This window comes from Polistes dominula, unplaced genomic scaffold (genome assembly GCF_049000335.1).
Source record: "Polistes dominula isolate Pdom_NZ unplaced genomic scaffold, Pdom_raw_medaka contig_12, whole genome shotgun sequence".
Taxonomy (NCBI): Eukaryota; Metazoa; Arthropoda; class Insecta; order Hymenoptera; family Vespidae; genus Polistes; species Polistes dominula.
In genome coordinates this window covers 2,486,221-2,503,334 of record NW_028301116.1, presented here as the reverse complement: position 1 = coordinate 2,503,334, position 17,114 = coordinate 2,486,221, and the positions used below count along the sequence as shown (strand labels likewise).

General features: G+C 26.2%; 3 protein-coding genes across 4 annotated transcripts in view; 2 read left to right on the top strand and 1 right to left on the bottom strand.

Moving 5' to 3' along the window:
- Positions 1-428: 428 nt before the first annotated feature.
- Positions 429-3,879, top strand: Dgkepsilon (diacylglycerol kinase epsilon). 2 transcript variants are annotated; one of them, XM_015324187.2, is made up of 12 exons: positions 429-568; positions 669-884; positions 999-1,170; positions 1,287-1,417; positions 1,501-1,648; positions 1,773-1,990; positions 2,050-2,195; positions 2,358-2,520; positions 2,601-2,781; positions 2,858-2,997; positions 3,084-3,196; positions 3,739-3,879. In XM_015324187.2, the coding sequence occupies exons 2-12, from the start codon at positions 720-722 to the stop codon at positions 3,833-3,835; spliced, it is 1,674 nt and encodes a 557-aa protein (XP_015179673.1). In that variant the 5' UTR covers positions 429-568; positions 669-719; the 3' UTR covers positions 3,836-3,879. The 2 variants fall into 2 exon arrangements, with proteins under 2 accessions (XP_015179673.1, XP_089033142.1); XM_089177016.1 differs by lacking the exon at positions 3,739-3,879 and having other exon boundaries at positions 3,084-3,475.
- A 219-nt stretch (positions 3,880-4,098) lies between these two features.
- On the top strand, positions 4,099-5,380 carry LOC107068120 (nurim homolog). The gene is made up of 3 exons (XM_089177018.1): positions 4,099-4,233; positions 4,321-4,804; positions 4,896-5,380. Exons 1-3 carry the CDS (start codon positions 4,101-4,103, stop codon positions 5,020-5,022), a joined length of 744 nt encoding a protein of 247 aa, XP_089033144.1. The 5' UTR covers positions 4,099-4,100; the 3' UTR covers positions 5,023-5,380.
- Dhc16F (Dynein heavy chain at 16F) overlaps positions 5,278-17,114 on the bottom strand; it is a 22,917-nt gene continuing 11,080 nt past the window's right edge. Inside the window, 32 exon segments of the mRNA XM_089177033.1 lie at positions 5,278-5,507; positions 5,578-5,695; positions 5,747-5,947; positions 6,014-6,109; positions 6,189-6,368; positions 6,444-6,614; positions 6,705-6,847; positions 6,927-7,025; positions 7,094-7,294; positions 7,536-7,981; positions 8,203-8,393; positions 8,453-8,593; positions 8,665-8,898; positions 8,996-9,356; positions 9,456-9,628; positions 9,711-9,896; positions 11,078-11,380; positions 11,497-11,734; positions 11,805-12,050; positions 12,134-12,330; positions 12,653-12,829; positions 12,892-13,053; positions 13,513-13,684; positions 13,763-13,946; positions 14,294-14,466; positions 14,549-14,739; positions 14,853-15,111; positions 15,202-15,426; positions 15,685-15,876; positions 15,966-16,221; positions 16,591-16,799; positions 16,876-17,099. Of these exon segments, the coding sequence (XP_089033159.1) occupies positions 5,278-5,507; positions 5,578-5,695; positions 5,747-5,947; positions 6,014-6,109; positions 6,189-6,368; positions 6,444-6,614; positions 6,705-6,847; positions 6,927-7,025; positions 7,094-7,294; positions 7,536-7,981; positions 8,203-8,393; positions 8,453-8,593; positions 8,665-8,898; positions 8,996-9,356; positions 9,456-9,628; positions 9,711-9,896; positions 11,078-11,380; positions 11,497-11,734; positions 11,805-12,050; positions 12,134-12,330; positions 12,653-12,829; positions 12,892-13,053; positions 13,513-13,684; positions 13,763-13,946; positions 14,294-14,466; positions 14,549-14,739; positions 14,853-15,111; positions 15,202-15,426; positions 15,685-15,876; positions 15,966-16,221; positions 16,591-16,799; positions 16,876-17,099 (6,579 nt within the window).

Below are 17,114 nucleotides of genomic sequence, written 5' to 3'. Positions count from 1 at the left end.
CTTATACAAATCTATTTGACGTTAGACCATTTATAACTTGTATTATAATTAGACATCAAAGATAAAACATTACGTTTATTTTATTTTAAAACGTTCAATTGAATTTATAGTTAATGTGATCGAATCATAAGCAACTACCAATGGTGCTTCGTAAAAATGCATATAAATATATAACCTATAAACGTATGTCCAACCGCACGGTTTATAATTTTGATGATAACATTGGATAACACCTTTGCAGCCAATGGTAAAACAATTTTAGTTTTATCAACTAATAGTGGTTTAACAGTGACATTCTAAAGATGATATAATGTTAATTAGTGTTGAAAAAGATTATTGACATTTCTGTGTACTTTGTAAGGCGCAATATCCAATGAAACAAAGATTCGAAATGCATATATTTAATGATTTTATATCGCATTTTGGAAATATAAAATGTTGGCAATGAAAAGATTACATTTCTTTTAATTGTGAATGCAATGTAACAAATAGTGCACAGGATTCAAATGCGATGAAGTTGTCAATCACGGATTAATGAATGTTGTGCCGAAATTAACAATTAATAGATGTATGTAATTTTTATTTTTATTATTAGAATTTCTGTTATATTATTTAAAGGTAAATATTGATGACAATTTATTAACAATGCATTGTTATTTATGTTTCAGATTATTTCTAAATTTTCATTTTACATTGAATTACATTTACGCAGGACAAACATGTGGGAAGAAGGATTTAAAACTGTTATACTGCCAACATTATCTACTATGTTAGTTTTTGTATTAGTTATTAATTTTTTTAGACGTATTACAGAAGAGACATATATTCATATAAGAGATGTTACTCAAGAACATAATTGGAAACCCATAAGAAAAGTAACTAAGGTATATAATATAATATAATATTTATATTATAAATCAACTTTACACAACAAAATTGTTTAATAGTAATGAAAATATTTAAGTGTATATTTCTTAAAAATTTGATTTCTATTGTAGGCATATTACTGCAGTATTTGTGAAAGTTTATTATTAAATATCAATGGTTTGTTATGTGATTCATGTGGAGTATGTGCAGATCTTGGATGTGTCAAAACAGCAAATAAAATACTTCGTTGTAAAGCTATTACTATGGAAAATGATGAACAATTGTTACACCATTGGATTAAAGGTATAATTGTTTTCATTATAAGAAAGTATTATTTGTGTTGCTACTGACACTACTAAAGAGTATTTCTTTATAATAATCATAATCATAAATATTTTTCATTTCCTGATAAATAAAAGGTAATTTACCAGTAGTAGCAATGTGTGCTATTTGTAATGAAGAATGTGACACAGAACTCGGCCTTATGGATTGGTGGTGTTGTTGGTGTCAAAGAAGTGTTCATGATTCTTGTAAACTTTCAATATCTGAGGTAGAATTTGCAAATATGTATCTTTGTATTTATTTATTTTTTTGTTAAACACGAATTTCTCATTAAATAATTTTATATCGTAGGTATGTGACTTTGGTAGATTTAGATTAATGATAATTCCACCTCAAAGCTTAAAAGCTATAAGTAAGCGCAGAAGAATGAGACGCAAATTAGTACTGCATTCAGTTATAAAACCTGATTGGAATGGTTGGAATCCTCTTATTGTTGTTGGTAACTAACTAATGTAGTTATAAACATTTGTATTGTTGCATCTTATTGCTTTGTACTAAATTGTTTGGTCACTAATCTTATTGAATAAAATAAAAGATATGTAATATATAATGTTATTTTATAGGAAACAGGAAATCTGGTAATAATGATGGGGAAGAAATTTTATCATTGTTTAGAGGATTATTAAATCCTGCACAAGTTATGGATTTAGCAGAGCAAGATCCAACCGCAATATTTATGTGGTGTCGTCTACTTGGAAATACTCCCTGTACAGTTCTTGTTGCAGGTGGTGATGGAACTATTGCTTGGTTGCTTAATATTATTCATAAATTACAATTAAAGGTAAATTTAGTAAACTTATAATAAATCAGTCAAAATTCAAAAAATATTATTTTATCTAGCCAGTTCCAGCCGTTGCAATACTTCCTTTAGGAACAGGAAATGATTTGTCGAGAGTATTGGGATGGGGCAAGGAGCATGATTCTAATTTAGATCCTAGTGAAATTTTACAAAAGATACAACTTGCTGAAAAGGTCAACTTTGATAGGTGATTTGAGTGATTATATTTTAATTATATATTTTAACTCTTTGCACTATAATTTATTTTTTAACTCTGATCATGAATTAAACAAAAATATATCAGCGATGATTTTATAATGCGAAGAGTTCATTTTATATTTATTTTATTTTAAATGTCTATTATATATAGATGGGCTGTAACAGTTAAACCACAAAATGGATCTGCAGGATCGCAACAAAATCTTTTTATGTATAATTATCTAAGCGTAGGAGTGGACGCTCAAGTAACATTAGATTTTCATCGCACAAGGCAAAGTCGTTTTTATTTATTCAGTCATAGAATTTTTAATAAGGTATCATATTTAATTTATTGCAAACTTTTGATTATTATAAGTGTATAGATAAGAATTTTATAGCTATGTACTTTTTACAGTTATTATATATATGTTTTGGTACACAACAAGTTATGGAAAGAGAATGCAAAAATCTTGACAAGAATTTAGAAGTTTATTTAAATGATGAAAGAGTAGATTTACCTTCCATAGAAAGCATAGTTATACTTAACATTCCATCATGGGCTGCTGGTGTTGACCTCTGGAATATAGGATTGGAAGGTTCTCCTCCTTTAGCTACTTTTTTGCTTGCGTTCTCTCTTTTTCATTATTAAACAAATCTCATAAAATTGATTAGGTGGACAAAACGAAGTAGGAGTGCAAAAAATTGATGATAAAAAATTAGAGGTTTGCGCTCTTTACTCATCTTTTCACATGGCTCAATTACAAGTTGGTTATTCTCAACCACATCGATTGGGACAAGCTAGTGTTGTCAAAGTACAGTATAATTTATACATATTTATTATTTAATTTCGTTTAATTGAAGAGTTAATAAGTCAAAATACTTTGTTATGCGTATTTAGGTGAAATTATTGAAATCATGTGCCATACAAATCGATGGTGAACCATGGTATCAAAATCCTTGTGAGTTAACCATTACTTTCTGCAATCAAGCTTTGATGTTGGAGAACAAACTGTAAGCTTACTCTTTTACATGCATTACGGGTATAAAGATGCATTTAGTTACATATATGTAAAAATCAGTATTTAATTGATATTTCAAGTAAATGTTCAAAAAATGTATTAAAAGAAATCTAGTTGACAATATTTTAAGAAATAATTTAAAACATATTGTTAAATATTAATGTTTGGAATGCATTTCTTGAATGATGATGCATTTCTTGAAAGATGATATAAATGTGTTGACAAATAGGTTATAAAATATTAATAAATGTATATAATGAAGAAAAATTAATTATCGATTTATTATTTATCCAAGAATTTATAGATCCCTAGATTTATTTTTACAATTTTTGATCATTTAAATAGAAATACCTATATGTATACAGTTACTGTAGTTTAAAAAGATAAAATTGAGATGAAGCGTCATCTATAAGTTAGATACAAAAAAGTAACAATATGACATATCAAGATTCTATTTGATTTATCTTATACAAGTATAATAGAAACAAAAAAGCTAGTGGCGCCATCTTCAATATGATTGTTTCGTATGTTTAGTGTTTCGCTGTCATTATACATGGGTTGTCAACATTATCTTGCAAACTTGGCGAGAATGAATAATTTAAAGAGTGAACATTGCATTAATACATATTGATATGGATCTTGTTGCAATATGCAATGTCTGAAAAAAAGGTTAAATGTTTAACATGGTTAATTTTACTGAAAGCTATGTTTAGCTTTCAAGGATAACGAGACTGTATTTAGAGCATTACATTTTGTAAGTACAATATTATTTCGTTTAAATATACTAATAAATATAAATAACGTTAAAAATAATAATACAAATGATGAATAATGTTATTAATTATTTCTTAGCCTTAGACTTCAAGTTACATCATTACTTCATTTCTATCAGCACAATGATTAGAAAAACATTTCTTGTTATATTATGTATAACAAGTTTCTTTTACATTTTTTTCGTTCTACGTAAATTGATATATTTCCTTTCCAATTCTAATGAACATCAGAAAACTCAACTTGTGTCCACCGAAGGTAAATTGATATAAAAGATGATTGTCAATATTTAATAAAGTAAACTGATGAGACTATCAAGTAATATGTATATAAATCTATTTACAGATGGAAATCTAAATTTGTCTACGTTATGGTCATTATTAATAGATTCATGTTTATTAAGTCTTTTCATATTGCAACATTCGCTTATGGCTAATGACACTGTGAAAAATTTCTTGAAAAAGTTATACATTGATGAAATAGAAAGAAGTTTGTATAATACGTGCAGCGCAGCTGTTCTTTCCTTTTTACTGGACAATTGGCAAATAATACCATGGATAAATATTTGGAATATTGATATATCTAATAATAATATATTATGGTCGATATTTACACTTATACATATCTTTGGTTGGTTTGTCATATACAGCGGATGCTTAACAATGGACATTTCAGAATTGATCGGTTTCAGACAAGTTTATTATAAGATTACAGCAAGGCCTAGTCCTATGAGTACAAAATCTAAAGAATTACGACGATATTATTCACATATGAGACATCCCAGTTTCATTGGTTTTCTTATAATTTTATGGATACATCCATTTATGAGGTAAAATTAATATTGCTATAATGTCACAGGTAATATTATCATATCTTGTTTATAATTCAAATTTATTTATAATAATTTCAATGTTTTATAGTCTTGACAGATTTCTACTGGCTTCGATACTTACTATTTATATGCTATTAAGATGGTCTATAGATAAAGAAGATTATCAGTATCATGCTCATGTATTAAGATGTAAACAAAGAGAATTTATTTTCTAATATTCTTATATACTAAAACAAAACATGAGCAAGTGCCTTAAAAACGCTTTAATTTAATAAAAGTAGATCTAATATTAACTTTATGTTAAGTATATATATGTATTAACTATCGTACTAACTATGTCTGTGTATATTTATATTTATTTATTATAAAACAAAAACAAGTAAATTAAATAATTACTTTAATTAAAAGAAAAAAATAATTGTTATTTTATTAGAATATTAAATTAGAACTGTAATGAATCTCATAGATAATTAGTTTGGTATTTCGATTAGTAATGCTGTTCCTTTCAATATCCAATATGATTGTTGTTGTACCGATGGAAGTAATAGAGGTAAAACAAAGTTTGTACTATGACCTGTTGTAGATAAAACTCCTGCACGTAGACTAGTTTTGTATAATGGACAAATGTATCTTAAATCTTGTTCAGGTAATTGTAAAACTGGATTCACATGTGTAACTGGAAGCGAAGGATACATTTCACCTATAATAATTATTATAACATGGAATTAGAATTCATTAAACTAACATTTTTAATTCTTATTACTAGTTACCTATATTTGCATCGACTAAAATTTTGAATTGAAAATCCCATCTACCAGCATCAATAAATAAACCATGTATAAATACTCCATCTTGTGGAACTTCTAAGCCCTTATATGCTTCTGGTACCTGTAAAGTAGAAACTTAAGTATTTATATAACAGCACATATGTATATCTACTTCTTTATTTGCTTCTTTATGTGCAGTTTCGATATCTTCTTGATCTAGAACAACGTCAGTGACTTGAAAATCCAATTTTAATTGATCAATTGGAGTATTATACTTCCTTGCATAAGTTTGTAATATGCCAGTTATGAAACCTTGTGGAAATGATAGTCCAGATATCCAAAAAGACAATGGCGTAGAATGTAATAACCACATCTATTCATAAAAAGAAAATTGAAAATGTGTTGTAGGCTATTTAAATGGGCGTTGATAAAAATCTACTTCTATGAAATCAATACGAAGTTCCAAGTTCCTTGTCCAACTTCCTAGGGTTTTTAAAGATGGATATACATTAACGTTGTGCCACAATTGCGGTACCTAATTTTAATAATTTATTTTTATTTATATACTTTTAATATTTGTAAATATTTACATTTATTTAATTATCAACATTTACTTGATTATTTATTAAAGCAGTAAAGACAGTTTCAAGTTCTTCTGACATAACAACAAATCCTTTAATAGCTCGTTGTAAATTTTCCATCGAGGCATGTATTTTTGCTAAAAGTTTATTATATCTATCTACTTCTTGTAAAAGAACGGTAGTAAAGGATGGTATTCTACCTTTTGCATCTACCTACAAATTAGAAATATTGTAAAAGTATTTAAATATTTTATTTATATATTATGATAAAATTTGATTTTAATTTACTGTAAAATGTGAAGAGTGACACAATTGAGAATCTATGTTTAAATGTATTCTATCCATAATCATATCTGCCATTTCATATGCTATATCTGTTGTAGATTTAATATCTGATACCATACTTTCTTTAGGTTCTGCTTCCAATATAGTATTTATAATAAATTGAGTCTCGTTCAGCTATAGTTCATTTTAAAGTAGTCAATTGAATAATATATTATATATATACATATTGATAGAATTATTTTAGTAAATTAATTGCATTCTTACCTGGTAGGCTATATTTGCATTCTCATGCATCCCAAAAATTTCAGAATCTTCAACAATTGGAAAAATATCAATAAAATCAATGTATTCTTTAAGTTTTTCATATTTTGGACAATAGTATATACCAGATGCTGAATAAATATAATCTGAAAATATATTTAAATCGAACATTAATAATTTTATATAACATAATTTAAGTATTTTTCTTCAATAATAAATATTTACCAATATCTAAAGTTTTAGGGGAGAAAAATATATTTAAAATAGTTTTTAAAAGACGAAGATCCCAAAAATCTGTTACTCTTCCTCCATATGTAATCTCAGCTAAAAAATATATATTTAATATATTTTAATTATTCAATATCAATATTATGATTATACAAAAAATTCACCTGTGATATATGTTAACGCATCCCATGGTATTGTACCACTTTCACAAAAAATTTGCAAGTTTAATAAACAACATTCTCGATCACTATCACTAAATTCGTAAAGTATATTCCAACCTAAGGGACCGAATTTTTTTCTTTCTTGAATAATTCCATGGAAGAAACATATACCAAATATCATTCTACGCCAACTTTCATTCAGAACTATATATAAACATTAAACAAAAAAAAATATATATAATAAATCAAATAACATTACTGTCCTTTGTTCATAGTATGTGTATTTTATAAGTCCAATGGGACGAGACATGTGTTATCAACTTTAATGTCCAAAATTTATCACCTTATCTTACGTTACACTTTAAATATTTAATAGTATAAGTGCTTTTACTGTAAAACTAATGAGATACTTTTTTACTGGTCTACAAAAGATATAAAGTCTTACCATTATCCTCGAAAAAATCCTCATGTAAATCTAAAAGTGCCCTTTTGAGATTAGCTTTCAATCCTTTTGGTGGTTCATTTGTAACTTTAACTGTATTTTGTAAAATAGAAACTGGAAAGGCAGTGCTCGGCATTGAGCTTAAAAATAGTCGAAAATCTTTATGCAATTCATTGTCAGGTATTTCAGATATATCAGCAACAATTTTTTCCAAATTGATCAACCACGAAACAGCCAAGTGACAATTTTGTAAAAATACCCATCTGCCTTCGTTCATGCCATTTTTAATTAATTTTTCAGCGATAGGACCTTGACCTTGTCCTAATGATATGGAATCGAATCTATCGAAGTATTCTATTTCTATAGCGAATCTTTGAAAAGCACTGAAGGGATCGGATCCGGTAGTGAGTACAAATATTAATGGTATTTTGTTAGATGTGTCTGGAAAACTTGTAAAACGAATAGAAATTATTATATATATTATGTAATTTGTTAATTATGACAATGGAATGAGTTAAAACATAATGTAAAAATTGATTTTATAAATATTCGTAAATTAAAATCAATTTTTGTAATTTTTTGATTTATTTCAGTGTCATAATTATTGGCATATTTAGATTGATGTGGGTCAATAAATTTGAATAAAAATGTTAACACATTTTATCCGTACAGTGAATGGAGACTTGCTGCTGGTGATTCTACGAATTTGGGACCAAGATGTTTCGATACGTAAGCAGTAAATCCAAAGATAAGACATTCTTCTTTAAGACACTTTAATAACATCAATTTTTCAATATCACTTAATAAATTATTCCAATCGTAGGTCGCTTTAATCACATTTTTGGGATTTACATTAATTTCCTATAGATAAAGTATATTAAATTAATTTGTATTTATGTAAAATAAGTAATATATATTACCTCTTCTAAATAATCGAGTTTCAAGTTGATCTTTTTTAATACATCTTTTAAAATATTAGCAAATTTTTCCGAAGTACTAACAAGATAATTAACATTGTTCCACATAATATCCGTCAATGTTGGACAATCCGGTTTTTTATTCTATTAAAAAAATATATATATATATCTAATTTTGATCATATTTTTTATCGTTCTTATATTAATCAACTTACAACTTTGATGTGAGTTCCTCCACGTAAAATAAAATTCCACTCTGATTGATTGATAATTCCTGCGTCTAATTGTATCGCTATGTTCATCATAAGACTAAATATTAATTTGTGTTTTTCAAAAAGACCACGAGCAACGTTTGTATAAATTGCAATGGTGATATTTTTGTTCAATACAATAAGACGTTCTTGAAGTGTCGTAGTTTTTTCGCTACTTTCAATCACAGAATTAAATATCTAAAAATGAATAATATAAATTGTCAAGATTTATCTATAAAAAAAAAAAATAAATAAATAATATTCTATGTAGACGTTATATTGAAAATATTAAAACCTGATTAAAATATTTTAACGAGAATTGATACATAGGATCAATATCAGTTAAATCGGCAACAACAAAGTACAAAACAGAACCACGATTTGCAACACTTTGATATTTGTTACGTTCAATCGATATTTGTTCTTCCGTAGCTTCAGTTTCGATCAATCGCGTAGCAATAATTGCTGAAGTTTCTTTGCTTTCGTTAAGAGTTTCTATAAGATCTTCATTATCTAAAATATCATCACCTGATCCATAAAGTAACGTTAGTATTTTATCCTCGATACTTTGCAATTGTCCTTTATCCGAATTGATTTTAGCAATCAATTCGTTTCGAATTTCTTCAAGATCGGGTCTTTCAAGTCGTACAACGTCACTGTTAACATTTAAATATTTCTCTTTTAAAATTTATATTATTCATTTTTAAAATTGTATTAAAATAATATTATGAATTATTAAATAGAACAGTACTAACGCTAGTAATTGTTCCTGAAGACCGTGAGAAGTAACAGTAAAATTAACTATTGTCACTTTAATACAAATTTCTGGTAAATAATGTGGATTAGCAAGTTTCGTTGTTATGTATAATCGAAAATTTTTATCATATTCAATATCGCTATCACCCAACCTTATCAAAGTTCTTCCACCCTATAATAAAATATATATAATTAATAATTACTAATGCAAACAAATTTATAGATAACGAACTTATATATCTATATGTATCTACCTGTACATATAATTGTCTAAGCAAAACAGGTTCTAAACTTGGATCTAAAGTTTCAGTGACTTCCTCTAATAATACAGGTGCTCCAATTCTTATACATGCTTCTAAAATTCTCATGAAATTATGATCCGTTAATTTGCATATTTTTATATCATTTTCCTTTTCCATATTTCGTATCCATCTATTAGCCTAATAATAAAAAAATACAAAATACAGTAAGTGTTCCTTTAAAATTGAACACAGTTAAGTTTACTGTATTTTTATTTAAAAATTATTGCTATGTCATTTTTGGGATGAAATAAATTTAATTATTATACAATAATTATATATTTAATAAGTTTTATTTGAATATTTAGTAATAGTTATATTTATATTATATTTATATTTATTATATAAATAGTAAATAATAAATATAAATAGTTATAAATAGTTATATTTATATATAATATATAATATATATAATTATAAAAAGATGAATTACATATATAATGAAAAGTGATTAAATTTATTACTATTCAAGAATATTAAAACAAATGTATTTTAATTTAAACAAAGGAAAATATTAATACAGTACAGTACTGTGTTCGATTTATCTTAATTAATTGTTAATTAATCGAAAGAAATGTATATTGTAATCTAAAAACGTGTATTTACCTTTCGATGTACCATCCTCTTCAAAATTCATCGTTAGACTAGCACGTTGTCATCTGTGAAAGTTTTTTTATTTACTGTTGTTTATATGACTGTTCATATAAGGAAATTCTATGAATTATGAATACTATCACAGTTATAAGCATGTGTAACGTTTAGAAAGTCATATAAACAACATTTAACATAAGAATTTTCATAGAAGTCAACGGACCAGTCTGAAGGTGAATTTCGAGGAGGACGGTACTCCGAACATATACACGGTACTTTTAAACATTAATACACATTTCTTTCATTTAATTAACAATTATTTTGATACTCTAATACATTCTTTTTATATTACAACACAATTTGACTCTCGTAGTCATCACTGCGCATGAGCAATAAAATAATTACATTAGATTGTAAAAAAAGGTAAAATTAGACCTTTATAATCTTAAATTCTATTAATTAGGTGAATTATATATGCACATGCGCAACGTTCCGAAAGTCATATAAACAACATTGAATAAGTGCAGTTTCATAGATGATCACTTGTCAGTCTGAAAGTGAATCTCGAAGAGGACGGTACGTCAAATTTATATTACGTATATTTAGATAACAATACACATTTCTTTTAATTAATTATTAATTAATAAAAGTATCAAATCGTAATTGTTTATTCGAAGTATATATAATTATTATAAATTGTTTCTACATTTTTAAATATTGATATACATTACCTGTTCTTGTGGATCAATCATAAGAGGCCATCTATTAGCTTGCATAACAATAATAGCATTTTCAGTACTAATTTTATCCCTCGGTAATCCATGAACATTCCATAAACGAATTTCATAAGGATCGGCAAGTATGTTGATCAAATTATAATTCGTAGTTGTTTTTATTTTTAAATCGTTACACCTTGATATCCACGTTTCCATTAATTCTTCTCTGTATATGTTTGTAAATGCACCGAGATAAGCCAATGCACCGGATGCGATCAAAGTATCACCAGTTATGTTTAATATTTGTTTATCAAATTCCTTTGAAAAGAAATAATTTTAATTAACACGAATGAAAAGTTACGAAAAAATGTTACATTTAACAAATTTGATATAAATATTTTAATTATATTTTTGTTTGTTTGTTTGTTTGTTACCTCGGTCATGGTTTGCCATCTTTGTTTTTCATCTCTAAGAGCTGAAGTTAATCTCCCAGATCTATTCAATCTAGCTTCAGCAAGTGTCATTTCATTTTCCAAATAATTTAAATTATCAACAGCAGCATCATATTGTTTTTGCAATAATTGTATTTTTCTTTCAACATCTGCCAATTCTTTTTGTTTCTTAGCCAACAGACTCTCAATCGTCCATAATTCATTTTGAGCTTCCTTCAATCTGAATGAAAAAAATGAAATAGTAACATTAATTACAAAATGAAATTGTAAATGTAATTCTCATAACTAACCTATTTCGTTTAGGTTCAACCACTCTATAAATTTTGGCATAACTGTCCATTGCTCTTACCCATACACACATCGATTTACATACTTTACTTTGTTTTTCAACAAGTTCTGGCTTAAAATCTGGATGATTTACATATTTTTGTAAATTTTCTAATAATTTGTCACTAATTTCATCTTTAGGATATGCAATTAATCGATCCAGAAAATGTAGGTCACTTAAAACTAATTTAGCTGTGGGCCAATCAGTTCTATTTAACAAAAAATATCAACAACTATTAACTTTTCTTTGTGTAATCATTTATATAATAATGAATAAATATAAATATTATACTTTTCTCCTAATAATAAATTGACAGCTTCCATGACAAAACGAACCAGACGTGGTGGTTGATTGAAAACTCTGATCTCGTTAATGTCATTTTTGTTAAGTGCTTTTAATGCTTGTTCAGCTTCTTCTAAAGCTGGTATCACAGCTTCCAGGTCTTGTCTAGCATCAACTTCTAATGCTGCAGTTTCTTCAGCTTTTATCTGTTATAATTAAGAGTATCATATTTAATTTAAAACAAATAAATTCATTGATATATGTTTCCATAATTATGAAAGTGGTCTAATTGTAAATCATATTTCTGTAAATGAATTTTATATAATATTGAAATAATAAACACTGATGATTTTGATGATCTGATAATTCATTTTTGACAATATCGTGAAAATTTAAGTAGTTTAAAATAATGTTGTGTGAAGTAACCGATAATTTCATTTTTTATTTTGATTTAGACTACTTTCATAATTATGGGCACATATATGTTCGAATTTGATTTCATTCAAATAGAATAATTTTAATTCATACTTTAGCAGAAGCTTCGTCAGCTATTACAATTCGTTTAACTTTGTCACATTCAATTTGTTCCTTTGCTATTATTTTCACTAATTGCGACACTTCCTCAGTACTTATTTTAAGTTTTGGTGCAAGTACTATTAATTGTTCTTTCATTACACTTACCATTTCCTTAGTCTCGTTTAATTTCTAAGATAAATTAAATAATATGATATAAATATATAATGTGTCTTTTTTTTATAGATACATACATTCAAACCATTCATAATTTTTTTCTTTAACGTTAAAATTTCTTGTTTCTTTTTGTGCAACGTTTTTTCATAAAGTTTCAATAATTCCAAGTAACTACTTGGTGTCGTATAATATCTTCGACGCATTTCCAAAAAATATCGAGTTGTTGCATCTTCCACCATCTGTATAATATTGTATAAATATATAAAACAATATTGTATATAATAATATATGTAAATATTAGCACATTGTTAATTGATAATTAATATTAATACGTTGAGCGCTACGCGAATTCTTAGGGAAATCCCCGTACAAATTCTTAGGGAAATCCCCGTCAGCCACAGGCGTTACTTTGTATTGAAAAAACAGTTGAACGTGTCAGTCACTGGTGACAGACTTGGCCTAAAATTTTTTGTTAGTGTCAGTCAGCCGATGACTAATGTTCAAATTCTTCCGTTTAGGCCACGTCCATCATAGGTGACTGACAAATTCAATTGTTTTTTCAATACAAAGTAACGCCCGTGGCCTGACGGGGATTTCCCTAAGAATTCACGTGACATTCAACGTGTTAACACCTGTATATTTGTGATCTGTCAATTTATTAAATTAATTATAATAATTTGTATTAAACTATTGAATACCTCGTGCATCAAAACACAAATTGAACAAAGTGATGACAAAGTTTCTTCATTATCAGGTACTATTTTTATTATAGAACTTTCTGCAACAGAAAGAAGAGCGTCTCTCGGCCATTTTGTGAACCAATCAATCGTGCAACAATTAACCAACGAAGGAAACATACGACAACGTCGTCTATAGGAAAATTTTTAATAAATTTTGATTAACAATAAAATTGTGTAAGTATAATTAATATGTTTATGAGATAGTTACCTGAATGCATCACCAATAGGACTCATGCAAATCATAAGATGTAAAAAGTTTCTAACTCTTTCGATAAAAAATTGATAAATGGCGTCTCTGTCACTCTCATTGATACCATTTTGTTTAGCTGCAGGTCTTGTTGCTATTATTACTTTTTCTAATTCGTCTGCTTCATATAAATTTGGAACCTCACCTGTGTAACATTAATTAATTAAAATTTTACATATATATATATATATATATGTATTTATTTTTAAATCATAAATTAATGTATATCGTAGAAAATATTTAGAATATTTTTTTAAATATTTTTCATTTAATTTGTAATATTGTATTATTTATAAATTTAATTTTATTTTTTATATATTATATATATATATATATATATATATATATATTTTAATTTAATTTTAATTTAATTTTGTATTTATATTAAATTTAAATTTATATTTAATATATAAATATAAATATTGTAATATTTATATATTTAAACGAGTATTTTTAGTTTTTTTTTGTTTATATCTAATTACTAGTAATTACCAGTATTTAGGGTGTTATTAATATCTTCCAAAAATTCTTCCAATACTATCTGAGTATCCGTGAATATAAATGTTGTATGTTGTCCTTCTGTTCCTGGTTTAAAATAAAATTTACGAAGATCTTCGAACCATGAATTTTTATCATAATTACGTGTAACTTCGATTTGATGACACCTAACAAAATGAAACAAGAAAATAATTTTTTTGTTCATATATTCATCAGATAAAGCATAGATTTTTAAAAATATGATTTTACTGATAAAAATTTAAATAAGATGCTAATCTCGTTAAACTTTGTTTTCCCATTCCACCCATTCCAACCAATAATCCATTACCCCTTTCCGATCTAAGAATTCTTGCAAGTCTACAAACGTGTTCTATGGCATCCATGAAGAATATTATTCCAATTTCTTGTCCTATACTTAATGAATAATCATCCAAATAATCCTATGAAAAAACGATATTGTTTATCATATATATTATTTAAAAAAAATATACAAAATGATTTTTATCGTATCAAAAATAAATTGAATATGAACAACAACAACTTTTTTCTAAACCTGCAAAACCGATTTGATTTTATTCATGTCTGTAATTTCTTCATAAATTCGTTGTTCCACTGGTACACCATAAGAAATAAAATCACCAAAGAGTAATATTGGAGGTTTTTCTATAAGTTTTTCATCAGGAGGTAATGGTACAACTTGATCACCAAATGTATTGAGACAAATATTTGACAAAAGTCGATAAAAATAATTTTTGTCTTCCAGATTTATCAATCTGTCATGAAACACACGTAGACATTCGTGATAAAATAATCTACAATAATAATAATAATAATCATAATAAATATATGTATATATTTTTTTATCTTCAAAAATAATTATACAAAATAATATACAAAAATACCTTAACATTTGTTTAGGTTCTCTGATAACGGACGGATTGACCTGCATCATACCTTGCACGCATTTTGATAAATCACGTAAGTTAAAAATGTAATGATTTTTTTCTGGTGTTGGTAAAAGATCAATAGAAATTTTTTTATAAACTTCTACGGTAGCATTTATTATTTTATCACCTAGATCAATTATTGGTTCTACAAAATCACTGAGAAATCCTCTCATGATTGATCTTTAAATGAAAATGAAATTAATTTGGAATGATTTTGTTATTCGATAAAAATACACAGATATAGTTAATTATGAGAGTGAACTGATCGAAGTTTAAAAATTGAACAAATTGATATAATAATTTTGTTTTTTTTTTAGTAATAGAAAAAATTGTAATATAAAATAAAATAAAATATAAAATTGTAATTTTTAGACTTTGTTCATCATCGTTAATTATTGTCACATCTGTAAGATCATACTTTTGACAATATATACTAACTTAAATATAGCTCTGAGAGATTCTTCAGTAGGTGATGGTATAAATAACATTGCAAAGTGTCTTACGAATCTCTGTGTAAGAGGATTTCTACCACCCCCAGGTGGTGCACAAGCAGCCGTAATTACAACGTCTTCTATATCCTTCCAAAATAATTTCTCACGGTCGTACATACCACCATAATCTAAAATTTGTCTATACTTTGACCCATAATTATATAATTTAAATATAACACGATCAAAATTTATTTATTAATATTAATAAGAATTAAAATATAAAATTACCGTAATAATTCGATAGGTGGTTGAGAACCGTAAGTATCCAATTTAGGCATATTAACATCATCGACAAAAATGCAAACTCTTTTTCCAATGGGTGCACCTAAAAGTGCTTTCTTTCTTCTTTCTAATTTAAGTTCGATTATTTCCTGTGTACGTCCACTATTAGTTTGGGCAGAAAAAATCAATGTTATTGGTACCCAAAGACTAGTTTCTTGAAGTGTGTTTAACACAATTTTCGTTATTATCGATTTTCCTACTCCTGTTTTAAATAAAAAAAGTTTTTTTTTTTTATTAAAATCGAACAATATTATATTTTATAAAAGTTACAAAATTAATTTAGAATATATTTAAAATATAATATTTTATAAAAAAGAAAACAAAATTAATTTAAAATAAATTTCTAAAATTAATTTATAATATAAATTAAATTAGATTATAATTTATTAATATTTTATTATAAAATATAAAAACCTGTTAAACACAATTAATTCATAATATATTTAAAATACAATATTTTATAAAAAACAAAAATTAATTTAAAATAAATTTCTAAAATTAATTTTTAATATAATTTAAATTATATTATAATTTTAGAAACATTTAAAATATTTTATTATAAAATATTAACCTGTAGCACCGGTAAATAAAACTGGCATATTAATCATAATAAGTTTTTGCATTATATAACCATATCTAATAGTATTAATAGTTGGTACAATAATATCAAAAAATGGTACTTCTGGGTCATATGTGAATACTGGCGTTATTTTAACCCATAAATCTAATCTACGTATTTGCATGTTCATATAAAGATTCCATAAATCAGCTGCTGGTAATCTGTGTAAATAAAAATACTAAATTTCAATCTTCAAAATTATTTCTAATGTAAAAAATTAAAAATGTTATATTCAACCGTGCATCTGGATGCATATCAAATTGTTCTTTAATAAAAACTTCGAAAAATTCGCGATAAGCATCAACGATATTTCCACCAATCGACCATAAAAGTGAAAAAATGAAAGATTGGGTGATAAATGTTTTTATTCTTGATCTTTCCGTTGTTTTATCAATAGCATTTGGTTCGAGTATTATACTTTCCATTATACCACAAGCCATATTGGCTTTACTGATATCAACCTAATAAAACAGATA

Coding starts and splice junctions, on each gene's coding strand:
- Dgkepsilon (XM_015324187.2), top strand. CDS start 720: ATGTGGGAAGAAGGATTTAAAACTGTTATACTGCCAACATTATCTACT. Junction 1,171..1,286: donor GTTACACCATTGGATTAAAG/GTATAATTGTTT, acceptor GATAAATAAAAG/GTAATTTACCAGTAGTAGCA. Junction 2,782..2,857: donor CTGGAATATAGGATTGGAAG/GTTCTCCTCCTT, acceptor AAAATTGATTAG/GTGGACAAAACGAAGTAGGA.
- LOC107068120 (XM_089177018.1), top strand. CDS start 4,101: ATGATTAGAAAAACATTTCTTGTTATATTATGTATAACAAGTTTCTTT. Junction 4,234..4,320: donor TCAACTTGTGTCCACCGAAG/GTAAATTGATAT, acceptor ATCTATTTACAG/ATGGAAATCTAAATTTGTCT. Junction 4,805..4,895: donor TGGATACATCCATTTATGAG/GTAAAATTAATA, acceptor AATGTTTTATAG/TCTTGACAGATTTCTACTGG.